The following is a 27,963-nucleotide window of genomic DNA, read 5'->3' on the forward strand; positions in this document are numbered from 1 at the left end:
TCTGCATTCTTAGCTACACTTTATCTGCCTTTTACTATTTTTTTCACTGTCCAACTAGTGCTTGGTTTTATCATATTATAAATAAAATGTTTGGAGACACTCAACTGTAACGAATTTAGGCAGGAATAGTGGCCAATGTAGTACGTCTGGGTGGATTTATAGGAAAAAAAGCCTATGAGTGGGCTGGGGCATCTGTAAATAACTAGGAAACACAATTGGTTTGAAATCAGAGAGTTTTAATACCAGATACAAACTCGGTTGCTCCTTGCTGTGTCACTGGGAACAGTGCAGAGGTCTCTAGCCAGAGAACATGTGAGAAGGCAGGCTGCAGAGTGGAGAGCTGCGGGCAGCAGACAGCAGCGAGGGATGAATCCCCTCATCAGCCTTCACTACCTACTGAGTCTGTATTACATATTGTTCCAATCACACATCCACTGGATTAACAGGCTTCTATTTTTAAATATGAATGCACTCCAGTAGGAACAAGTTTATTTCTTATCCTAGTCCCAATTATTTATTTAGAATAGATCAACACCTTTTAGAAATTAAACTCTGGAGATATGAGGAATATTTTTTTATAAAATTTATTTTTATTTAAGAAACATATCTATTTCTTACTGAGCTAGGCTCTGCTCTAACCACTTTACAAATATTAAGGAGTGAAGAGAACAAGGTAGGGCTGAAGACTTCTTGAGAGGACAGTGAAGGTAATGGGCACATGGGAAGGAAGGGATGATAGGATACTAGGAAAGAAAGACCCAGGAGGGAGATGTTTGGGTAAAAAACTGTCAGATTTTTAGAATTTTGCCTAAAGACCTAGAGACAGTCAAGCACAGAAACATTTCTGACAAGTTTTTGTCACTGCTGAAAATGGTACAAGGATAAATTCTAAAGACTATAACCATCAGCTTTCTTGATTCCAATTTAGTTCAGTCACCTTAGTTCACATTAACGTCTCTACTTTGATTCAGTATCTGACAGATTCACACTGCAAAGAGAAAGGATTTGGAAAATGCGTGAGTGACTTTCTAGATGCTGGTCCTTCAGAGCACTGTCATTTCTGCTTACTGTTTCAATTCCTACTTCCCTCCCAGGGCAACTATCTCTTATAACATGGACAAGCTCCACCTATTTTGGTTAACCCTGGGGAGCCCTTTACAAATAAGGAATTCTATTCTTTAGGGGTACATGGCTGTAGCAACAAGATGTATCCTTATCTTCAACTGCTTTTAACAAGTTTACTGGACATGGGAGAGCATGGTCCCATTGATGTCACTGCCTTGCCTGGAGCTTGGTCTCATCATTCCAGGCTCCAGCAAGGAGAACAGCGTACTTGTGGCATTTTTTTTCTACATTAATCAACTTGTATGGGTTTCCACACAAGAGAAAAACTCAATAAAGAGTGCTGAATGATTGGCTGAACATAGTCCATCAGTAAGAAAAGCTGGAAGAGTGAGGGCACAAATACAGGGCAAAGCGGGTCACAGCTAACACAAAATCATGGGTAGAGTCAATCAACAAAAATGTGGTCCAAAATAGATTGAATTTATTATTTTAGCTTAAAACTGTATCGAATATTTAGAAACAAACACATTTTCCTATGAATGTATTTTTATGAATCCCAATGTATAAAAATAATACAAGAGTGATATTTAGTAAGCTCAAACATCATGCAAATTGCTTGACAAAAACCAGTCAATCACTCTTGGCCATGAGCATTCTTTTGCATCCAGGAGTGGGATCTGAAGGGTAAAGGTACAGCTCTAGCTGTCGTTGCACTCCCTTAGGAGCAGCCCCACCTCCGGTTCGCCTAATGGCTGCTTCCAGGCACCTTTCACTGAGGGAGGGAAGGCCAGTCACAGACAGATGTGACCCTACTCTGCCAGGCTTTCCAGCTGATGAGAGACAGCGGCACTTCCACAGGCATTTCATGGGAGATACAATCTCTGTAGCAAATGCTACTTGGCTACACACACACACACACACACACACACAGTTGTCACTTTCTGGCCCCTTACCCCCTGCATTGCTTAACCTTTTTTTTTAGCACTAAAGCCACTTGAAAATTATATATTTATTTAGCTATTATCTGTACTCCTCCAACAGAATGTAAGGTCCATAAACTGGGACTTTATTTTGCTATTGGCTGTCATAGTAATGTCAGGAATACAAGCACATAAAAATCTGTTGAGTGAGTGGTCCTATTACTTCCCTCTTCATGTCTCCTAACTAAGCTATTTATATCATTAAGAGTTGATTTTCTTTTCTTTTCCAGCTACTGATGCCATTTTCTAATCTCTTTCCAGATTCTGTTTCAGTGTAATACTGGCAATTTTTAGAAAAGCAGTCTTGTGTATATGCTCATGTAGTCTTCTCACATATCTGTTTGTTAGAGTTGCTTTTTAAAAGATTATTCTTTTAACTCTTAAGGAATGACCATGTTTAATACTTCACAATCTTTGCTGTGAATATAATTCAAATATGTCATGTTAAATTGTGGAGGTTTAAAAATGACCTACAGTAAATACTGACTAACCGGAATGCTCAGAGAATGGAACCCAGCAATGCAATATGGTAAAAAAAATACTCTTCAGAAAAATATGTTACAAATCTTTGGAGTAAGTAATTCCCAGAACCCCTAAAGCACTTCAACTCTATAAACACCATTTCATAGTAGAAAGATGTTTTCCCTCTTAAAAATTTCTCAATTATTGTCTTAAACTTAGAGGTAAAGTTTAATTTTTGCTTTTATGTGTCATATTTTGTCATTGTCATGTTTTCCTCTCCCTTCTCTGCAAAATACCCCACTAATTCTAGTTTACAGAGAGATGTATGAGAGACATATGACCATTTCTTCCTGCCAGTTTTGTTTCAAGATATACTGAAAGAATTACAAGAGACTCTCTCTGACTCTTCCTTATAAATAGTAATTCACATCTTAATTTCAAACTAAGAGTAATTTTTTTCATCTTCAGAAAATATTCCATTGCAGAGAAGTGTGATTTAAATTAACTTAAGCTTGATTTTCTAAGCAGAAATACACTAAATTCTACTTTACCATGTACTTATTATTTTTATTATTTCCAAAAAGTATTTGAGAGAATACTTACACTGTTTCAAAGTATAATCTTAACATTATACATAGTTTTCAAGGTATGAAAAAAGGATACTTTAATTTTTCTGCAATTACTTGTCCACTCATAGATCAATCATTTACTACCAAGATTTCAACTAACAGATTCTAATTTAAAAAAATTTGACGTTACCTTTAAAGATTGTCTCTTAGTTACATAATTCTCAGACTGAAGTAATTTCTCATAGTCTTCAAAAGTCTAATTAAAAGAAAATAAATATTAGAGTGTAAAACCAACAGTGATTTCTATACATTAGTTTGCTTGCTCTCTTGCTTCAGAAGTAAATACTTGGCCTGCTAGGCCAGCTCAGCCCAGCTGCTGTGCTTTCTATCTCCATGTGCTTGACCCTGGGTTGATCACACTGTTCACCAGCTGGTTTCCCCATTCCCTTCCTCATTCACTCATAAAGACACCGGGGTCAGGGGGGTCAGGTGATAGAAGAGACATCTCTTTTATTTTAGTTCTGCAAATTAAGAACTGAGTAGAAACATGGAGTGTTTGAGCCCTCCCAATAAATCATTTTGAATAAAACATCTATTAAATCATTTATTAAATGAGTTGCAAAATAACTCATTTTATGCCATTTTAAAGAAACCTGTTTATGTAGCATTGCTGGTAACTATTAGTACATGAATAATTGGGGAAAAGATTAAACGCACTTAGGGATTCACTTGGCAACCCATAAAGAATCAAAGTTTTAAATTCATGGTGCAAACAGGCAGAGGCATGGGGCAACTTCTGCCACACAATGGCCATTCTAATTCCCACTGGCTTCTCTGGAACATTCCCACTCTATTCAGAAGCTGAGGGACACTGGTGCTTGAAGCCCCTGTTCTCCAATGTGGTCACCAGCCATTACCTAGATCCTTTAGTTTAACACAGAGTGCCATAAGCTAGGGAAGCTCAGCGTCAACCTCCCACCAATGTGTAGACACACCCCAGAGACCACTAAGGTGGTAGGAGCAAGCCAAGCAGAGAACTAAAGGCAACAGAGTTCAGGGACTAAGGAGGGTAGAAAACAGTCCTGGGTCCTCAGAGGGTCAAGTGTAAGGTATGAGTTAATGTGTGTGATGAGGGCAAGCACACTGACGATAATTATTAACAGAGAATTAAGAAGCTGAAATGTAGAAACAAATGTGTAGCTCATATTAAAGTCATGTAATATACTTTTTCACATGAAGGACTTACACTGTAGCTATTTTAATTGTCATGGAACAGGGGGAAGATTTTCTGGGCCATTTAATTTATCAGACAAACATTGTGGTTAAGTTTTTATTGTAACCAGAAAACACAAATACATGTATAAGGTATGACTGACTCCCCAAGCTACCAGTTTCATTATTTTAGAGTCATATATCATCTGTTCCAGTTTCACAGGTTCCTGCTAAAGAAATATGAAACTTAAGAAGTGTGAACTGTTTGAGGAAGCATGAGTTCTTAGAGCCAGCATTCAGTGCTGCAGGTACAGTGTCTATGAAACTACTAAGTTACACAAGAAATGACTATAGGTACAAACACAAAAAAGGCAAAAGGCAAATAAGGGGTCAAAGAGAATGAGTTTATAATCTCTCAAATTGTTGTGCACTATCCCTGATTGCAAAGCATTATTGCACAACATATTTACCTCATTCATTCTATCGAAAAGATTAGTAGTTGATACTATAGGTTTTGTCATAAGCTATCTTAGCTCTTTTATTTTCATCTGTTATAAATGTAACATCTAATGAGTCTTTAACATTCCATCTAGCATCTATAACCAAACAAGCAAGCTATAACAACATTTTATTTCTTAAATTCAAAAATATTTTCTTTTAGTTTTAAAGTTTTTGATACCTTATGCATATAAATAAAAATAAAGTCCCCCTTCTTATTTTCACTTGATTAAAGTATTCTAATTGATCCCATGGATATTATACTGATAATTTTAGGATATTGAAATCATGTTTGTTCATGATTATATTGCTAATCCTTAATTGTGAATCAAAGGAAGACCAGCAAACAATTTAAGAATAAATGAGACAGTGACTGCAATGGGGGTGGGAGGATTTGATAATATGGATGAATGAAACCACAATGTTATTCATGTGAAACCTTCATAAAATTATACATCAATGACACCTTAATTTAAAAAAAGAAAACTAAAAAAAGAATAAAAGAGACATAGTTCAATTTATGTGATTTGGATGTGTGAAGATAGAGGATACTGATAGGAAGGGTACTCCATGTTTTCCTTTTTCCTTTTATCTTTTTCCTTTTATCTTTTTGTGTGGCTAACTAGAAAATTTTAAATTACATAGTGATTTACATTATATTTCAACTGGACAAAACTGGTCTAGAGCAATGAACCAATGGAGCAAAACTTGTAAAGTTTTGCTTCTAGATTTACACCACCTTCCATTTTAATCATGTGGTTTCTATAGCTTATAGAGTGAGCAAAAGTATAGCTGCTCTATTTGCTCAACATTCATTGAACACCACCAAATGTATGGCATTGAGTTAGGTATTAGTGATATAAGTAGTAACAATAAAAATTAATACTGATACTATTCTAAAAACATTAAGTCTTGTCAAATTCCTATAACAACCCTATGAGGTAGGAATTATAATACCTTCATTTTGCAGTAGGTATAGTAACTTGCCCAGGGTAACACAATTGGTAAGAGGCAGAACCAGGTCCTGAAGCCCAAACAAGCAGACTCTAAAGACTGTACTGTGCTCTGAACCTCTGCGTTTGACACATAAGTTTCCTGCTTCTCAGGGAGCTCAGGAATGAGCCAGGAAGGTACAGACAGACCATAATACAATGTGAAAAATGAGAGAAAGAGAGAGAATGTGTGTGTGTGTGTGTGTGTGTGTGTGTGTGTGTGTGTGTGTGTGTGTATGTAGGGGTGGGATTAGGGAAAGCTACCTAGAGAGTCACATTTCAGTCAAATCTCAAAAGAATAATTCACCATTAGAGAAGACAGCTGGATGACAAAAATAAACTGGTATTTCTAATAGTAAGTAAAACTAATTATCCACCAAGAAAAAGTAAGAGGTGATTTTCCATTTGGGGTTACCTATTGTCTCTTAAAAGCAACATGGGTGCTCTTCAATGAAGATCAAAGCAAGCAGGTGCCAGTCATTTCTTGGAGATGCAGACATAACAGGAAGTGATGGGAAGAATGCAAAAGCCCTGACCACCTGGCATCAATTTCCCATGAAGTTTCCTGATGACCTGACTTCTGGGCAAACGGTTATACTGAGTACATGGTTGGCTATGCTGGTTTCTATTGTGGATCATAAATAGGAGTCAGTGCCCTTGGATCTAACAGAGAGATACAGAGCAAGAAAAGGAGAAAGAGAGAATAAGGTAAATCTTAAAAACAACTTCTACTTACAGTATCATAATTTTGTTCTAAGAAGTCAGCTACCAACACTTTATGTCTGGTTAGCAAATCCTAGAAAAAGAACAATCAAGGGAAACAAAATTATTACAGCTAATAAATTTTACAAGTCTGTCTTTTCCTTCTAAGATTTTAGATGTCCATTAATCTGAAATATAAAAATTCCATAAGAATATTTTCATTTACATCACAATATTATTTCCACTCTTAGCTTAAGATGTGAAATACAAGTTTGTTTCATATTAAAAACAACAGCATTTTAAATTCCTATCATTGTTAGGTTAATGATAGAAGTAATTGAATTGGTGAGACAAATGGCACCTAGGAGACAAGTTCACCATATATTTTCTCAAGTCATGACTCTACATTGTGATAATGATATAATAAATAGTACAATAAAGTTTATGATGATCTTTTTAAAGTGTCACTAATAACTAATCGTTTCTTTAAAAAAGATTGTGAATGGTCTAAAACCATGTCTCATGAGTAGACTGAGCAGATTTTCGAGGAATTAACCTCTATTTTTTTTTTCTTAACCACTTCTAAAATGAGGTGCCTAGGATGATGAGAAGCACAAGAATGAGTTTTTTTTTTAATTTTATTTTGGTATCATTAATCTACAATTACATGATGGACATTATGTTTACTAGGCTCCCCAGTTCACCAAGTCCTCCCCACATCCCCGTTCACAGTCACTGTCCATCAACATAGTAAGATGCTGTAAAATCACTACTTCTCTTCTCTGTGTTGCACAGCCCTCCCCGTGGCCCCCAAAAACTATACATGCTAATTGTAATGCCCCCTTTCTTTTTTTCCCACCCTTATCCCTCCCTTCCCACCCATACTTCCCAGTCCCTTTCCCTTTGGTAACTATTAGTCCATTCTTGGGTTCTGTGCTTCCGCTGCTGTTTTGTTCCTTCAGTTTTCCTTTGTTCTTATACTCCACATATGAGTGAAATAATTTGGTACTTGTCTTTCTCTGCCTGGCTTATTTCACTGAGCATAATACCCACTAGCTCCATCCATATTGTTGCAAATGGTAGGATCTATTTTTTTCTTATAGCTTAGTAATATTCCACCGTGTATATGTACCACACCTTCTTTATCCATTCATCTACTGATGGACATTTGGGTTGCTTCCATATCTTGGCTATTGTAAATAGTGCAGCGATAAACATAGGGGTGCATCTGTCTTTTTCAAACTGGAGTGCTGCATTCTTGGGGTAAATTCCTAGAAGTGGAATACCTGGGTCAAATGGAATTTCTATTTTGAGAATTTTGAGGAACGTCCATACTGCTTTCCACATTCCCACCAGCAGTGTAGGAGGGTTCCCCTTTCTCCAAAACCTCGCCAACATTTGTTGTTGTTTGTCTTTGGGATGGTAGCAATCCTTACTGGTGTGAGATGATATCCCATTGTGGTTTTAATATGCATTTCTCTGATGACAAGCGTTGTGGAGCATCTTTTCATGTGTCTGTTGGCCATCTGAATTTCTTCTATAGAGAACTGTCTATTCAGCTCTGCTGCCCATTTTTTAATTGGATTATTTGCTTTTTGATTGTTGAGGTGTGTGAGCTCTTTATATATTTTAGATGTCAACCCTTCATTGGATCTGTCATTTACAAATATATTCTCCCATTCTGTTGGATACCTTTTTGTTCTATTGATGGTGTCCTTTGCTTTACAGAAGCTTTTCAGCTTGATATAGTCCCATTTGTTCATTTTTGCATTTGTTTCCCTTGCCCAAGGAGATACGTTCAAGAAGAGGTCACTCACGTTTATGTCTAAGAGATTTTTGCCTATGCTCCTTTCCAAGAGTTTTATTGTTTCATGACTTACATTCAAGTCTTTGATCCATTTCGAATTTACTTTTGTGTATGGGGTTAGACAATGATCCAGTTTCATTCTCTTACATGTAGCTGTCCAGTTTTGCCAGCACCATCTGTTGAAGAGACTGTCATTTCTCCATTGTATGTCCTTGGCCCCTTTATTGAATATTAGTTGACCATATATGTTTGGGTTAATGTTTGGAGTCTCTATTCTGTTCCATTGGTCCGTGGCTCTGATCTTCTGCTAGTACCAAATTGTCTTGATTACTGTGGCTTTGTAGTAGAGCTTGAAGTTGGGGAGTGAGATCCCCCCCCTACTTTATTCTTCCTTCTCAGGATTGCTTTAGCTATTCGGAGTCTTTGGTGTTTCCATATGAATTTTTGAACTATTTGTTCCAGATCATTGAAGAAAGCTGTTGGTAATTTGATAGGGATTGCATCGAATCTGTATATTGCTTTGGGCAGGATGGCCATTTTGACGATATTAATTCTTCATAGCCAAGAGCATGGGATGAGTTTCTATTTGTGAGTGACCTCTTTACTTTCTCTTAAGAGTGTCTTATAGTTTTCAGGGTATAGGTCTTTCACTTCCTTGGTTAGGTTTATTTCTAGCTATTTTATTCTTTTTGATGCTATTGTGAATGGAATTGTCTTCCTGATTTCTCTCTCTATAAGTTTATTATCACTGTATAGGAAAGCCACAGATTTCTGGGTGTTAATTTTGTATCCTGCAACTTTGATGAATTCCGATATTAGCTCTAGTAGTTTCAGAGTGGAGTCTTTAGGGTTTTTTGTGTATGATATCATGTCATCGGCAAATAGTGACAGTTTAAATTCTTCTTTACCAATCTGGATTCCTTGTATTTCTTTGTTTTGTCTAATTGCTGTGGCTAGGACCTCCAGTACTATGTTGAATAACAGTGGGAATAGTGGGCATCCCTGTCTTGTTCCCGATTGCAGAGGAAAAGCTTTCAGCTTCTCGCTGTTCCGTATGGTGTTGGTGTAGGTTTATCATATATGGCCTATACTATGTTGAGGTACTTGCCCTCTACACCCATTTTGTTGAGAGTTTTTATTATGAATGGATGTTGAATTTTATTGAATGCTTTTTCAGTATCTATGGAGATGACCATGTGGTTTTTGTCTTTCTTTTTGTTGATGTGGTGGATGATGTTGATGGATTTTCGAATGTCGTACCATTCTTGCATCCCTGGGATGAATCCCACTTGGTCATGGTGTAATGATCGTATTGATGTATTTTTGAATTCAGTTTGCTAATATTTTGTTGAGTATTTTTGCATCTACGTTCATCAGGGATATTGGTCTGTAGTTTTCCTTTATGGTGGGGTCTTTGCCTGGTTTTCATATTAGGGTGATGTTGGCTTCATAGAACGACTTTGGGAGTATTCCCTACTCTTCTTTTTTTTGGAAAACTTTAAGGAGAATGGGTATTATGTCTTCTCTGTATGGCTGATAAAATTCTGAGGTAAATCCAACTGGCCCGGAGGTTTTGTTCTTTAGTATTTTTTTCTTTACCGCTTCAATTTCATTGCTGGTAATTTGTTTAGATTTTCTGTTTCTTTCTGGGTCAGTCTTGGAAGGTTGTATTTTTCTAGGAAGTTGTCCATTTCTCCTAGGTTTCCCAGCTTGTTAGCATATAGGTTTTCATAGTACTCTCTAATAATTCTTTGTATTTCTGTGGGGGCCGTCATGATTTTTCCTTTCTCGTTTCTGATTCTATTGATGTGTGTTGACTCTCTTTTCCTTTTAATAAGTCTGGCTAGAGGCTTATCTATTTTGTTTATTTTCTCAAAGAACTAGCTCTTGGTTTCATTGATTTTTGTTATTATTTTATTCTTCTCAATTTTATTTATTTCTTCTCTGATTTTTATTATGTCCCTCCTTCTGTTTACCTTAGGCCTCATTTGTTCTTCTTTTTCCAATTTCTATAATTGTGACATTAGACTATTCATTTGGGATTGTTCTTCCTTCTTTAAATATGCCTGGATTGCTATATACTTTCCTCTTAAGACTGCTTTTGCTCTATCCCACAGAAGTTGAGGCTTTGTATTGCTGTTGTCATTTGTTTCCATATATTGCTGGATCTCCATTTTGATTTGGTCATTGATCCATTGATTATTTAGGAGCGTGTTGTTAAGCCTCCATGTGTTTGTTAGCCTTTTTGCTTTCTTTGTACAGTTTATTTCTAGTTTTATGCCTTTGTGGTCTGAAAAGTTGGTTGGTAGGATTTCAATCTTTTGGAATTTACTGAGGCTCTTTTTGTGGCCTAGTATGTGGTCTATTCTGGAGAATGTTCCATGTGCACTTGAGAAGAAAGTGTATCCTGTTGCTTTTATATGTAGAGTTCTACAGATGTCTATTAGGTCCATCTGTTCTAGTGTGTTGTTCAGTGCCTCTGTGTCCTTACTTATTTTCTGCCTGGTGGATCTGTCCTTTGGAGTGAGTGGTGTGTTGAAGTCTCCTAAAATGAATGCATTGAATTCTATTTCCTCCTTTAATTCTGTTAGTATTTGTTTCACATATGTTGGTGCTCCTGTATTGGGTGCATATATATTTATAATGGTTATATCCTCCTGTTGGACTGAGCCCTTTATCATTATGTAATGTCCTTCTTTATCTTTTCTTACTTTCTTTATTTTGAAGTCTATTTTGTCTGATACTAGTATTGCAACACGTTCTTTTTTCTCCTTGTTGTTTGCATGAAATATCTTTTTCCATCCCTTGACTTTAAGTCTGGGCATGTCTTTGGGTTTGAGGTGAGTCTCTTGTAAGCAGCATATGGATGGGTCTTGCTTTTTTATCCATTCTATTACTCTGTGCCTTTTGATTGGTGCATTCAGTCCATTTACATTTAGGGTGATTTTTGAAAGGTATGTACTTATTGCCATTGCAGGCTGTAAGTTTGTGGTTACCAAAGGTTCAAGTTTAGCTTCTTTACTATGTTACTGTCTAACTTATCTCGCTTATTGAGCTATTATAAACACGGTCTGATGATTCTTTATTTCTTTCCCTTCTTATTCCTCCTTCTCCCTTCTTCATATGTTGGGTGTTTTGTTCTGTGCTCTTTTTAGGAGTGCTCCCATCTAGAGCAGTCCCTGTAAGATGCCCTGTAGAGGTGGTTTGTGGGAGGCAAATTCCCTCAACTTTTGCTTGTCTGGGAACTGTTTAATCCCTCCTTCATATTTAAATGATAATCGTGCTGGATACAGTATTCTTGGTTCAAGGCCCTTCTGTTTCATTGCATTAAGTATATCATGCCATTCTCTTCTGGCCTGTAGGGTTTCTGTTGAGAAGTCTGATGATAGCCTGATGGGTTTTTCTTTGTAGGTGACCTTTTTTTTCTCTCTGGCTGCGTTTAATACTTAGTCCTTGTCTTTGATCTTTGCTATTTTAATCGTTATGTGTCTTGGTGTTGCCCTTCTTGGATCCCTTGTCATGGGAGTTCTGTGTACCTCTGTGGTCTGAGAGGCCATTTCCTCCCCTAGTTTGGGGAAGTTTTCAGCAATTATTTCTTCAAAGTCACTTTCTATCCCTTTTTCTCTCTCTTCTTCTTCTGGTACCCCTATAATGCAGATATTGTTCCATTTCCATTGGTCACTCAGTTCTCTTAAAATTCTTTCATTCCTGGAGATCCTCTTATCTCTCTGCATCAGCTTCTCTGCGTTCCTGTTCTCTGTTTTCTCGTCCATTAATGTTCTCTTGCATCTCGTCCATTCTGTTTTGAAGTCGTTCCAGAGATTGTTTTATTTCTGTATTCTCCTTCCTTAGTTCTTGCATATTTCTCTGCAAGTCCATCAGCATGGTTATGACTTTTGTTTTGAATTCTTTTTCGGGAAGAATGATTAAATCTATCTCCCCAGGTTCCTTCTCAGGGGAAGATGTAGAAGATGTCGAAGCTGTCTTGGTTAGTCTTGTCTGGATTACATTTTTTTGCCCTTTCATGTTGATAGGTGCAATGGTGAGCTATTGACTCATCTGTCGCTGGGAGAGCCAAGGCTTTCCATTTGCTCCTGGCCTTTCTTTACTGGGACAACTGCGACACCTAGTGGTTTGTGTTGGGCAATTGCATGTAGACTGGGTCTCTGTATCTTGCCTGGCCGGTATGGAGGAAGCTCCCTTGCTGTGGTCATGGCCAGCCTCAGGCTACTGCTCTGCTATGGCGGGGCCCCAGGGGGTTAATGGACTGGGTGCTGTTTGGTTGTTTACCTCCGTGAGGGGTCTCAGAGCTGTTGCCCAGGGGGTTAGTGCGCCTGGAGTTGCCTGGAATTTCCAGGTGCTGGACTGTGACCTGGGATGCTTCTGTCCAGCTGTGGGGTCCCTGTCCCTTTAAGACTTTCAAAAAGTACTTGCTTTTCTTTGTCACAGTGACGCCGGCTTCGGGACCCGCTCACAGGTCTTACTGTCCTGCTTCCCTACTTTCCAGCACCCCATGCATGCACTGTGTCTGCACTCTGGTGCGGATGGCTGTGGCTGGGTGTTTCGCAGTCCTGGGCTCCCTCTCCCTCCCCGCTCCGACTCCTCTCCTCCTGCCGGGAGCTGGAGTGAGGGGCCTCGTTTCCCACCGGGCTGTGGCTTGTATCTTACCCCTTTCACCAGGCGCTGGGTTCTCACAGGTGTGGATGTAGTCTGGCTGTTGTCGTGTGTCTTCTGGTCTCTATTTTAGGATTACTTGTATTTGTTGTATTTTCAAAAATACATATGTTTTTGGGAGGAGATTCCCACTGTCCTACTCACGCCACCATCTTGACTCCGCCTCACAAGAATGTGTTTTAACAGTGTCATCTCAATATCATCCTGCTCCCAAGTTAATGGCTGTGAGGTATGTGCAGTTACTAAATCACACAGTGCACACTTTCAGAGTTAGGACAAGTAGCCTGACCTTGTTACAGACATAACTCAGAAAAATGAACAAAAGCATTAAATAACATTTGACTATCTTCAGCTCATGCCTAAATTATATCCTTAATTCATCTTAATGTTGAAAGAAAACAAGACTCACCTAATCCCTTTTATGTGCTTAGAGGCTACTGTGTCAAGATAGATGCAGAATTTAATTAAAAACATACCAAGAATGTTAAAATTTTCCAAAATAAATTCTTATACTTCAATACATATTTAATTGAAACTTCCTAAAAGCATATAGAAGATACATAACATAAACAGAGAGAAAAAGGAAGTAGCAGCAATGGTAAAACCTACTTATTTCTGTTTTAAAATAAAATGAATATAATGTGGAAGGGGGCATGGGGAGGGCTGTACAACACAGAGAAGACAAGTAGTGATTCTACAGCATCTTACTACAGTGATGGACAGTGACTGTAATGGGGATTGTGGGGGGGACTTGGTGAAGGGGGAGCCTAGTAAACATAATGTTCTGCATGTAATTGTAGATTAATGATAACAAAAATAATAATAATAAAATAAATAAAATAAAATGAATAATATTGAAAGCACTCAGCACTATAATTTTTAAGTTCAAAAGGAATGAGGCCAGTAAAGTATAAGTATATGTTCATTTCATATTACTTATCATCACAACTTGATTGACCACTGGGCCTATCAGTGGAAATGTGGCACCTTTTTTTCTAGTCGAACATTCAATACTGTTCTGGAACTATAATTTCAAAAAAGGAAACCCTCTACAGGAATTCATTCCTGGCCTGTTGGAAGTCAAAAGACAAACTCTATCTGGAGGTCCCTGAGAGAGTAAGGTTGGTCCATGGCCTTCTTTAGGGCCCCTAACCTTTTTTTGAGGGGATGTCTGGGATGCACAGTTTTCAGACACTGCGCCTTGCCTCATCTCCTGAGCAGTACCAGTGATTTTCTGAGGTGAACCAGGTTAGTAAGCTGTTTTATCCAAGATCTGTAACAGACATTGGGGAATGCTGCACTTGTGGGAACTTTCCACTTGTTACAACCAGGCTTGCTCTGAGAACCGCACTCTCCCCCAGCCTCAGAGCGCATGTGCAGCAAGGTCGGCAATGGGAAGGGCCCTCTGCAGGTGAGAGCTGCCTGGAAAGGTTTTCCACTCACTACATATTAGTACTACACCAAAGAAAGAGATATCAGGAAGGAGTTCTGTTAGTAGCAGCTCCTTCAAATTCCAAGGAAAAAACTTAAAATAACTTAAAATTCCAATAACAGAAAAATAAAATATAGTAGGGTAGAATTCCTCCAGCACACGTATATGATGGATACAGCCAATAAATGATTCATTCCCCGGCACCCTCCCCACCACTTTCGTATATGTGTGTGTGTGTGTATATATACGTATATGTATACGTATATATACACACACCAACATAATATACAAATATAATTGTTGTATCATTACATACTGTGTAACTGAGTGGAAAAAAAAAAACAACTAGCTAGGATGCTACCCAAGAAGGAAAAAAGCAGAAACTGCAAAGAGAAATAAAATTTAGAATTGAAAGAACAGAAAAATAGAAAAAATATTTGAATTTGTACACTCTTTCATCTTCTAACAACTCTGTTTTGACATGACAAAGTTTTGCAGAGTTGAAGTTTTATGCTAAAAAGAAAATCTGACACTGGCATTTTAGTGACTTCTGCACAGGTTGGGAGAAACCCAGGGTGGAGGGACACACTCAGTGGCAGGGACCTGATAATAGATTGGGCAGCTGCAGCCGCTGCCATTTATTGAGGGTCCACTGTGTGCCAGGGAACATCTGAGCACTTAACACATGCTATTTCTTTTCTTCACAACTCTGCAAAGCTGGGGTTATTTTCTTCATCTCACAGATGAGAAAATGAAACTCAAAAGCTAAGTAGTTGCTCAAGGACATACAGCTAAGTCAGGCAGCAGAGAGATGGAGTTCAAACACTTCTATCATATCCATTCTTAAAGATGAAAGAAACTGTGGTTGTAAGGAATCTTTTTTGGGACAGGACAATTTGGAGACAGTACCATGACCAAAACATAAGCAATGTTAAAGATTGATGATTAAACTGGGCAACAGTCATCCTGGAGCTCAAAACAAAACAGGTAAGTCTAAGATGTTAGAAATAAAAACCAAACTAAAACCAAATTCAAAGAAAACCCCTTGAAACCAGCTACTTTAAAAAAAAAGTGACTACGGTCATTGTTACATTATAGTAACTATAACATTTTGGAAAAATAAATAAAATTGGCATTGACAATATTGTTAGCATATTAGAAAACTTTTTATGGTTATTTATATTTTCAAGGACTAGACTTCAGTTCAATGGAAAATACATGGAGTACAAATCAAAACATAATTTATTTTTATGATTCAATATTGTGCTGAAAATTAAATTGGGCTGAATGTATATAAGACCTTATTATCAAGTATAGTTTATTCTATTAAATGTTGAAAGATTTGTGGGGAAATTTTCAAAAATACATATTCATTCATATCTGCTTTTTCCCTCTCTCAGAGTTTGTCTTGTGTTTATAATTATTTGTGATGTCTTACTTATGGATTTTTAATAAAAGGAACTAACTTAGTTCCATGACACAAAGAGTCAGTCAGAAAAGGGGCAATAATGGGGCTTCAGTGTCTTTTAATAGAAAACATTTCCTTAGTTGTTTAGGCACAGACATTTTGCTAGAAAGAAACTGAATCATCCCTTTGTGTTAAATGTCATTCTTCAGAGTTGATGCACTGAGGCCTCTCTCACTGTGCTCTAGGTATGCTCTCCAGGAGGTTCCCTTGTACCCACTGCACAGTTTCTGTTTTGCCAGGTGACACTGAGTGGCCTGTGGCATTGGCACTGAGCTTGTGTCCCTGTCTGTTGCCCTGGTCCCCTTCCCTCTGCCCACCAGACAATTCCCCTGAGAGTCTTTCCTAGGCCCTTTCCTCCTCTCCTTTCCTTCCTCCCATCTCTTTGCTGTTGTAGCCAGTGTTCTTCCTCTTTCTAGCCTTTGTCTTCTTCATACTCCCTGACTCCCACTTCTTCCCTTCTCTTTCCTTCCCTAGCCCTTCTCCATCTTCCCCAGACTTCCAGACATGGGCTCTTCCTCTCTCCCCTGTCTTCTCAGGAACAGGCAGGAATGGATTGGGATGTGTGGGAAACCTGAGCAGGCTGGTGATCACTCTTCCTGCAAGCTGAGATCCTGGATTGGTTCCACATTTATTTCAAGCCTGCCTGGAGTTTTAGGGACTGATGGTACTGCAGCCCCTTCCCTCTCCTGTCTCAGGCAATTCAGCCCTTTCCCAAACCTGCACACCCTGTTTGTTAAAACAAACATGACACAATAAACTCATCCTCAAATAGGATTCTCCCTAATGGGAATTCTTACTGATTCAATTGCCCTCGTTATATTTCTGGAGATGTATTTGGTCCCTTACAGATTGTGGCCAGGCACCTGCCCAACCTTGCCTGTTCCATAAGTAGACTCTCAGGGCAGAGTCCACTCAGTGGTGCTTCCTTCTGTTGGTCACAGGAAGGCCCTCTTGCTGCCCAGCCTACAGCACCCCCTCTACATGAACCCCATCACATCCCTGTCACTTTACCAGGCTTTCTTCCTCTGAGGTACCCCCTTCCTCCTGCTCCACTCTAATCTCTGCCCTTTCCTGACTCTTTCTGCTCCCTGACACTTTTTCACACTCCCTGCCAACATCTTTTAGTAAATTTAAGGAACCTTCTCAGAATAGGCTGAGCAAATACCTATAAATACTATGTGGTTCACAGTACAGCAAACAACTGCTTTCATATCTCTCCACCTCTGGAGAGCCATTAAAAAAACTATTGGGGGAGGAGCCAAGATGGTGGCATGAGTAGGAGAGCAGAAATCTCCTCCCAAAACCATATATATTTTTGAAAATATAACAAATACAACTAATCCTAAAAGAGGGACCAGAAGACAGTACAACAGCCAGACTACATCCACACCTGCAGGAACCCAGCACCTCACAAAGGGGATAAGATACAAGCCGTGGCCTGGCGGGACCTGAGTGCCACCCCTACCCCAGCTCCCGATGGGAGGAGAGGAGCTGGAGCGGGGATGGAGAGGGAGCCCAGGACTGCTAAACACCCAGCCCTAGTCATCTACACCGGAAGCACAGGCACACAGAACGTGGTGTGCTGGATATTAGGGAAATGGAACAGGAAAACCTGTGAGCGGGTCCCAGAATCTGGCACACCTGGGACAAAAGGAAAGCAAGTGCTTTTTGAAACTCTTAAAGGGACAGGGACCCCATAGCTGGACCGAAGCATCCCAGCACACTCAGCTCAGCAGTGGGGAATCCCGGGGAACACTTGGCACCCTAACCCTCTGGGATGCAGGGCAGCTCTGAGGCCCCTCATGGCGATAAACAGCCTCCTGTTCATTCCCCAACTGGCGCGGCCCCGCCATAGTAGGGGAGCAGCCTCGGAGCAGCCATGCCCACAGAAACCACCCAGAACCTCCTTCGCAACTGCGCAGGACAGACTCAGAGGCCCCATCAGTGCGCAGCTGCCACTACAAGCCACTAGGAGTTGCCATTCTCACAGGAGAGGAAGATGACCAGTAAACAAGAATGGACCTTGTTCTCCTAGCTGACACACAGGCCAACTGCCCATAACTACCTCTATCACTATGAAAAGGCAGAAGAATTTGATCCAGACAAGAAAAACCCAGACAACCCCCAAGAAGGAGCCAGGGGGGATACATTTAAACAATCTTCCTGAAAAATAATTCAAAATAAAGGTCAAAATCATCCTGATGGAGCTGCAGAGAAATATGCAAGAGTGAACGGATAAAGTTGGGAGGGAGAATACAGAAATAAAACAATCTCTGGAAGGACTTAAGAGCAGACTTGATGAGGTGAACAGGAACACAGAGAACAGGAAATCAGACAACAGAAACACAGAGAAGCTGAGGCAGACAGAGATAAAAAGGATCTCCAGGAATGAAAGAATATTAAGAGAACTGTGTGACCAAAACAAACAGAACAATATCCGCATTATAGGGGTACCAGAAGAAGAGAGAGAAAAAGGGATAGATCAAGTGTATTTGAAGAAATAATTGCTGAAAACTTCCCCAAACTGGGGGGGGGGGGGAGGGGGGAATAGTCACTCAGACCACAGAACTCCCAACAGAAGGGACCCAAGGAGGACAACACCAAGACACATAATAATTAAAATGGCAAAGATCAAGGACAAGGAAACAGTTTTAAAGGCAGCCAGAGAAAGAAAAAGGTCACCTACAAAGGAAAACCCATCAGGCTATCATCAGACTTCTCAACAGAAAACTTATAGGCCAGAAGAGAATGGCAGGATATATTTAATGCAATGAAACAGAAGGGCCTTGAACCAAGAATACTGAATCCAGCACAATTATTATTTAAATATGAAGGAGGGATTAAACAATTCCCAGACAGGCAAAAGTTGAGGGAAATTGCCTCCCACAAATGAAATCTACAGGATATTTCAAAGGAAATGCTCTAGATCAAAGCACTCCTAAGGCTAAATAGATGTTACCAGAGAAAATAAAATCACAGCAAAGAAAGCGGAACAACCAAATATTAACTAAAGGCAAAAAATAAAATCAACTACTCACAAAAGCAGTCAAAAGAAACACAAAAGAGCACAGAATAAAACACCTAACATATAAAGAATAGACGAGGAGGAATAAGAAGGGAGAGAAATAAAGAATCATCAGATTGTATTTATTATAGCTCAATAAGTGAATTAAGTTAGACAGTTAGATAGTAAAGAAGCTAACCTTGAACCTTTGGTAACCACAAATCTAAAGCCTGCAATGGGAATAAGTACATATCTTTCAATAATCACTCTAAATGCAAATGGACTGAATGGACCAATCAAAAGGCACAGAGTAATAGAATGGATAAAAAAGCAAGGCCCATCTATATGCTGCTTACAAGAGACACACCTCAAACCCAAAGACATACACAGACTAAAAGTCAAGGGAAGGAAAAAGATATTTCATGCAAACAACAAAGAGAAAAAAGAAGGTGTTGCAATACTAGTATCAGACAAAAGAGACTTCAAAACAAAGAAAGTAACAAGAGATAAAGAAGGACATTACATAATGATAAAGGGGTCAGTTCAACAAGAGGATATAACCATTATAAATATATATGCCCCAATAACAGGAGCACCAACATATGTGAAACAAATACTAACAGAATTAAAGGGGTAAATAGAATGCAATGCATTCATTTTAGGAGACTTCAACACATCACTCACTCCAAAGGACAGATCCACCAGGCAGAAAATAAGTAAGGACACAGAGGCACTGAACAACACACTACAACAGATGGAACTAATAGACATCTACAGAACTCTACACCCAAAACAGCAGGACATTCATTCTTCTCAAGTGTACATGGAACATTTTCCAGAACAGACCACATACTGGGCCATAAAAAGAGCCTCAGTAAATTCCAAAAGATTGAAATTCTACCAACCAACTTCTCGGACCACAAAGGGATAAAACTAGAAATAAATTGCACAAAGAAAGCAAAAACACTCACAACTCACAACACATGTAGGCTTAAAAAAATGCTCCTTAATAATCAATGGATCAATGACTAAGTTAAAATAGAGATCAAGTAATATATGGAAACAAATGACAACAACAACACAAAGTCCCAACTTCTGTGGGATGCAACAAAAGCAGTTCTAAGAGGAAAGTATATAGCAATCCAGGCATATTTAAAAAAGGAAGAACAAAACCAAATGAATAGTCTATAGTCACAATTATCGAAATTGGAAAAAGAACAACAATAGAGGTCTAAAGTTAGCAGAAGAATGGATATAATAAAGATCAGAGAAGATATAAATAAAATTGAGAAGAATAAAACAATAGAAAAAATCAATGAAACCAAGAGCTGGTTCTTTGAGAAAATAAGCAAAATAGATAAACCCCTAGCCAGACTTATTAAGAGAAAAAGAGAATCAACACATCAACAGAATCAGAAACGAGAAAGGAAAAATCACGACAAACTCCACAGACATACAAAGCATTATTAGAGAATAGTATGAAAACCTAACCTATATGCTAACAAGCTGGAAAACCTAGGAGAAATGGACAACTTCCTAGAAAAATATAACCTTCCAAGACTGACCAAGGAAGAAACACAAAATCTAAAAAGACCAATTACCAGCAACGAAATTGAGGCAGTAATCAAAAATCTGGGCCAGATGGATTTACCATGGAATTTTATCAGACATACAGAGAAGACATAATACCCATTCTCCTTAAAGTTTTCCACAAAATAGGAGAGGAGGGAATACTCCCAAACTCATTCTATGAAGCCAGCATCAGCATAATACCAAAACCAGGCAAAAGCCCACCAAAAAACAAAATTACAGACCAATAACCCTGATGATCATAGATGCAAAAATACTCAACAAAATATTAGCAAAGGGAATTAAAAAATACAACACGATGATCATACACCATGACCAACTTGGATTCATCTCAGGGATGCAAGGATGGTACAACATTCAAAAATCCATCAATATCATCCACCACAAATAAAAAGAAGGGCAAAAACCACATGATCATCTCCATAGATGCTGAAAAAGCATTCAATAAAATTCAACATACATTCATGAAAAAAACTCTCAACAAAATGGGAATAGAGGGCAAGTGCCTCAACATAATAAAGGCCATATATGACAAATCCACAACCAGCATCATACTGAACAGCGAGAAGCTGAAAGCATTTCCTCTAAGATTGGGAACAAGGCAAGGATGCCCACTGTCCCCACTGTTATTCAACATAGTACTGGGGGTCTTAGGCATGGCAATTAGACAAAACAAAGAAAGATAAGGCATCCAGATTGGTAAAGAAGAAGTCAAACAGTCACTATTTGCAGATGACATGATATTGTACATAAAAAACCCTAAAGACTCCACTCCAAAACTACTAAAACTAATATCGGAATTCAGCAAAGTTGCAGGACACAAAATTAATACATAGAAATCAGTGGCTTTCCTATACACTAACAATGAACTAACAGAAAGAGAAATCAGGGAAACAATTCCATTCACAAGTGCATCAAAAAGAATAAAATACCTAGGAATAAACCTAACAAAGGAAGTGAAAGACCTATACCCTGAAAACTACAAGACACTCTTAGGAGAAATTAAAGAGTACACTAACAAATGGAAACTCATCCCATGCTCTTGGCTAGGAAGAATTAATATCGTCAAAATGGCCATCCTGCCCAAAGCAATCTACAGATTCAGTGCAATCCCTATCAAATTACCAACAGCATTCTTCAATGAACTGGGACAAACAGTTCAAAAATTCATATGGAAGTAGCAAAGACCCCCAAGAGCCAAAGCAATCCTAAGAAGGAAGAATAAAGTGGGGGGGATCTCACTCCCCAACTTCAAGCTCTACTACAAAGCCACAGTAATCCAGACAATTTGGTACTGGCACAAGAACAGACCCACAGACCAGTGGAACAGAACAGAGACTCTAGACATTAACCCAAACATATATGGTTAATTAGATTATGATAAAGGAGCCATGGACATACAATGGGGAAATGACAGCTTCTTCAACAGTTGGTGTTGGCAAAACTGGACAGCTACATGTAAGAGAATGAAACTGGATCATTGTCTAACCCCATACTCAAAAGTAAATTCGAAATGGATCAAAGACCTGAATGTAAGTCATGAAACCATAAAACTCTTGGAAAAAAAATTGGCAAAAATCTCTTGGACATAAACATGAGTGACTACTTTATGAACGTATGTCCCTGGGCAAGGGAAACAAAAGCAAAAATGAACAAGTGGGACTATATCAAGCTGAAAAGCTTCTGTACAGCAAAGGACACTATCAATAGAACAAAAAGGCATCCTACAGTATGGGAGAATATATTCATAAACTACAGATCCGATAAAGGGTTGACATCCAAACTATATAAGGAGCTCATGCACGTCAACAAAAAAAAAAGCAAATAATCCACTTAAAAAATGGTCAGAGGATCTGAACAGACAGTTCTCCAAAGAAGAAATTCAGATGGCCAAGAGACACATGAAAAGATGCTCCACATCGCTAGTTATCGGAGAAATGCAAATTAAAACCACAATGAGATATCACCTCACACCAGTATGGATGGCCAACATCCAAAAGACAAACAACAACAAATGTTGGCAAGGTTGTGGAGAACAGGGAACCCTCCTACATTGCTCGTGGGAATGTAAATTAGTTCAACCACTGTGGAAAGCAGTATGGAGGTTCCTCTAAAAGTTCAAAAGAGAAATACCATTTGACCCAGGAATTCCACTCCTAGGAATTTACCCTAAGAATACAGCAGCCAAGTTTGAAAAGACAGATGCACCCCTATGTTTATTGCAGCACTATTTACAATAGCCAAGAAATGGAAGCAACCTAAGTGTCCATCAGTAGATGAATGGATAAAGAAGATGTGTACATACACAAAATGGAATATTATTCAGACATAAGAACAAAAGAAATCCTACCATTTGCAACAACATGGATGGAGCTAGAGGGTATTATGCTCAGTGAAATAAGCCAGGCAGAGAAAGACAAGTACCAAATGATTTTACTCATCTGTGGAGTATAAGAACAAAGAAAAAACTGAAGGAACAAAACAGCAGCAGAATCACAGAACCCAAGAATGGACTAACAGTTACCAAAGGGAAAGGGACTGGGGAGGGTGGGTGGGAAGGGAGGTATAACGCGGGGTGGGTGAGGAAAGAGGGCATTAAGATTAGCATGTATAATGTGGGGGGGAGCATGGGGAGCTGTGCAACACAGAGAAGACAAGTAGTGATTGTACAGCATGTTACTACACTGATGGATAGTGACTGTAGTGGGGTTTATGGGGGGGACTTGGTGAAGGGGAGAGTCTAGTAAACATAATGTTCCTCATGTAATTGTAGATTAATGATACCAAAATTCAAAAAAAAAAACTATTTAGCTTCAGGTCACATGCAACTTTCAAATCATTTACATGGTGTAATAAGATTAAAGTACATATTATATTAGTAATATGAACTATGAAAAAGTATTGTTGAAATATGTATTTGAGATAATATATAAAAAAATAGAAGTCATACATGAATTACAATTAAGTAAAAATACATATTTATATTTTTTAAAAAGTAGAAGTAAATTTGGAATGGAATTATGTAAATGGAACATTGTTGAAATATTCCTAAAGAAATTAATCTAAATACATACATTTAAATGAATCTTGTCTATTTTATAATTGACTTTAAGATCTATTTTTTTCAAAGATGTTGTTACATCACTAGCTTAATATATTTTTTGGAATTTCTCTTGTAAAATGGTCTTCAGAGCCCATTTGGTAAATTTTGAAGAAAATCAGACTCTAGTCAGTTTAAATTTTATTTTATTTTTGAAATTTTGTTTTTATTATTATAATTATTACTAACCAAAACAAAAACAGGTCTTTCTAAGTTGAGCACCCACTTTATCCACTAACTTGAATGTCAAATAGCTTTTTATTGTTTCTGTAACTGCTATTTGCCCTTGAAGGATAAAGATTTGCCATTATTGAAAAAGGAACATGCCACAGACACTGATGCCAGTTTCAAAATACATTAAATATTAGCAGAATCACAAGGTTAGATGGTTTTCTAAAATAAAAACCTTGAAGACAACATCATCCATTGGATGGATAAGTGGCAGTATTTTGCTTTGCAAATTAGATACGTTATTTTCTAATATGCTTCCTGAACATCTTTCTGATGGTCAAACTCAGAAACAGAAAATAGACTAGTGGCTGCTAGGGGTGGAGGGAAGGGAAATGGAGAGTTGTTGTTTAATGGAGATTGGCTGCACAACAATACGAATATAGCTAACACTACTGAACTGTGCACTAAAATATGGTTAGGATGGTTATTTTACGTCATGTGTATTTTATCACAATTAATTTTTTTAAATTTAAAAATTAGGTTAGATTAAATTTATTTCCTATATAATAACAAAGTAGATAATAAGTTTGTAAGAACATAAATGGTTATGAAAAAATACATCAGTTATTAGTATTTTGTTTCGCCATGTGGGAATTATAGTTACACAGATGAAATAATGTGATGTCCTTCAAATTCAAGATGTAATTCTCATCTTCCTTCACCACCCAGTTCCCTTTTCTGGAGGTAAACACTGTTAGTGCTTCCCAGATACCCTGGCCAGAGGTACTAGGTGTATATGCACCTTAAGTAGCAACTTTTATCCTTTGTTTCTAACATAAAGAAAAGCACAGAGAACTCCATGTTCCTTTTTTCACTTATATATTGGAATTCATTCTGTATGAACTGTGAGAAATATTTTGAGTTGTTTATTCCACAATATGACAGACTGGCCTAATAGACTGCATTTTATTTACTGATGCCTCTAATAATTCACGTCATACACAGTTGGCTATGATCACACATAAGGAATAGAATTTTCTGCTTGTTAAAATTAAACTGCCTCTTCTGAGGCCAATTGACTTTAATTACATGCTAAAACTAAATGACTTAGCTGATTCAGAAAAAAAATTTTACCTTAAAAGTAGCAAAGGCGTCTGAAGCAATATCAAATGTTGACAACTCCACATACTTAAAGAAATCTCTGAATTGACTAGAAAAGAGGACTATTTTGGCAAGTGGTTCATGTCGAATACATTCTCTCAGCATAATCCCACAACGTAAGGCAATCTGTGGAGCTTCATATCTAAAGCATAAACAAGAGAGAAATAGAAAACTGTTATCTTATTAATAAAATTATATTAATGGTATCAAAAGAATCATTTCAAACAGCTGTTAATGGAAGCAGAGATAGCATTTGTCACAGTTCATTCATATGTTATTCATTCAACACCCACTGGATATTTATGATGTGCCTGGCACTATTCCAAATGCTAGGGATACGACAGTATGCACAACAGGGTCACTACCCTCCTAGACTTCATGTTGTAGTAAGAGTATGTGTCATAGGGGAAGAGGCAGACTATTAAAAATGAAAAGATAATTTCATATTCTGAGAACTGTTCTGAAACTAAAGCCAATAAAATAGGGATACTATAGAGTATGACTGCTAATGTACTTTACTTTAGATTGAGTAGTGAGGGAAGGGGCAAAGTGTTCAAAGCAAAGGGAACAAACTGTGAGATGACCCCAAGTCAAGAACCAGCTTGATAGGTTAGGGAAGTAAGGCAAGAGTGGTTGGAATGCAGGGGGAAGAGTAGTGAATGGTGTGAAATGAGGCCCAGGTGGGCAGAGGGGTAGGAACCAGATCATATACAGCTACACAAGCCAAGGTAAGGAGCTTGGTTTTTAAGTGCGGTAAGAAATCTTTAGAGAGTTTTAAAGCAAAAAATTAACATGGCACAATGTATGTTTTAAAAAGATCACTCTGGCTACCTGTGCAGAATATTTTATAAAACAGAGAAGAGTGAGTTGGGGAGCTAGAGTGGAAGCAGGGGGACTAGGCAGGAGGAGGAGCAAAAACCCAGCTAGAGATGATGGTGGCTTGGACCAAGGGCAGGAGGCTGTGCGCACACTGTGCGCAGGGTTTAGAGGGAAAGTCAACAGGACTTGCTGACATGGTAGCCAGGGCAGGGTGAGGAGTAAATTCGGGATGAGAGAAACTGAGGATTCAAGAATGATTCCTGTATTTTTGGCTTGAATAATTGGGTAGTTGGTAATGCTGTTTATGAAGATGAATAAACCAGTAGAAGAATAGGTCAGTGAAAAAATTAAAATTTGCTTTTGACCAAGTTCACTTTGAGATGCCTGATATCTAAGTAGATATCTTCTTGGCTGTAAAAATAAAAACCATCTGGAGTTCAGGAAAAAGATACATACATACATATATATGATCTACATATAATAGATGACAAATAATAAATAGCTATGGATTGGATTGACTGACCCACTGAAATCATGAAGTAGAAATACAGCTCACAGCAGAAACTACACTAGAAAAACGTAGTATCTACTATAGAATACAACTCAGGACTGGCACAGTAGATCTGTTCCATTTCTTACTTAATAACAATGTCTCAAGTATCAAACTCAACACTGAAATAAATCTAGGTTTCAGGTACATTGTAGTGTATGATAAAGTTTCAAGAAAATGAACAAAACTTAGCCGAAGCAAAACAAGTCCAGCACTGAAATGATACAGTTGACAACTGTGTGGTAAATACTGGAAGAATACAACAAAGGAACATAGAGTTGTAAAAGAATGGGAAGAGAGTAGAGTATAAGGTTAAAAAAAACCTTATATCATTTAACATTCCAATTAATTACTAGATTTTATGGTTCTAAGTACAAAGTTCGCTGTTGGGAAAAAAGCTTCAATTATCTCAATTCTTGAAAGAGTGTTTTCCTATATCAAGAATAGGAGAAAAATGACATCCACAAAAGGCCTATGTAATCTTTCAAATTTACCATGAATTCTGGAAGTTAAAAAAATTCCAATAAAAATATTTTTGAAGGGTAAAAAGAACACTGAATAGATGAGAATTGAACTGAACAGGTGAGAAAACTAAACAGATGAGAAAAATCAAACATCTGAAAACCCAAACCAAACCACCCTTACATGAAACTTCAAGATATTACTCACCAAATACAAATGTTAACATTCTGTTGAACAGTGAAGAATGCACTAATCTTTATAATATCTACAGGAAATTCAGATTCAAGAAAAAAATCTCTTTCCCAGAATGTGCTACTTTAGGAAATATGCTATTTTGCAATATCAAATTTGTAAATACAGTAGGGGAAATGGCAAACAAGGATTTTTGAAAGAATTCATTAAGCCAAATTTGTATTTATTCATTTCTGTCCTGTTACATGCTGAATAATATTTATGAATATCATTTGAGTATTCCCTGAATAACTCATTTGAACATTAAATGGTAATATATTCAGATAGGCATGGTTATTTGCAAAACACTGAAAAATACCAATTATAGTGTTAACAATTTCTCCTATCAAAAGAATTTGAAAATTGGCCCTCTGTTACACACGGAAGAGGTATATAGAAGGGGAAATATTCACGATGTTATAGAAAGGGGTATATTTTCTGAAATGGGAAGTATAAAAACACTGTCATTTATTAATAGAGTACCTTAGAGAATATAAAATAAAGACTGCTTAGAGAAGGAACTTAAGGGACAGACAATAAAATCCACAATCATTAGTAAGATATTATGGACTTTTATAATTTGGCCTTAAACTTAACTTTTTAAATTTCATCTCCCATCACATTACCTAATTCTTTAGAGTATGCCATTCTCTTAACCTAGAGTACCTTTGTCCTTATATTTCCATCTCTAAGATCCTCTCTCATCTTTCAGGCTGAGTTCAAATGCCACCTGCTCTTTGAAGTCTTTTTGTAACTACCTAACATTCAGAAATATTCTCTCCCTCCTTCATATTCTTACAACAGCTTGTCTGTAATTACACTTTGGCATTTTCTTCATTCTATATTATGTTACATTGCAAAAAGTTGTTTTATCTGTTTTCTTTCCTTTATTTCAAACAACATTATTGGGGCTAGGTTTTACTTATCTTATTGTTTTCCCCTTTTCTCTACCCCCACCTCCATTTGGTTCTATATCTTGTTGTCTTTCCTCACTCCCACCCCATTTTCCAAAGA

General features: G+C 37.8%; 1 protein-coding gene across 14 annotated transcripts in view; it reads right to left on the reverse strand.

Moving 5' to 3' along the window:
* The window catches only part of CAB39L (calcium binding protein 39 like), a 215,585-nt gene that overhangs the window by 94,608 nt on the left and 93,014 nt on the right, over positions 1-27,963 (reverse strand). For all 14 annotated transcript variants that reach the window (XM_073212677.1, XM_073212675.1, XM_073212673.1 and 11 more), the window contains 3 exons: positions 24,861-25,029; positions 6,515-6,574; positions 3,267-3,332 (listed from right to left, as the gene is read on the reverse strand). In XM_073212677.1, coding sequence (XP_073068778.1) covers positions 3,267-3,332; positions 6,515-6,574; positions 24,861-25,029 — 295 coding nt within the window. The remainder of the gene's footprint in view (positions 1-3,266; positions 3,333-6,514; positions 6,575-24,860; positions 25,030-27,963) is intronic.

The sequence above is a fragment of the Manis javanica genome, chromosome 9 (assembly GCF_040802235.1).
Source record: "Manis javanica isolate MJ-LG chromosome 9, MJ_LKY, whole genome shotgun sequence".
Taxonomy (NCBI): domain Eukaryota; kingdom Metazoa; phylum Chordata; class Mammalia; order Pholidota; family Manidae; genus Manis; species Manis javanica.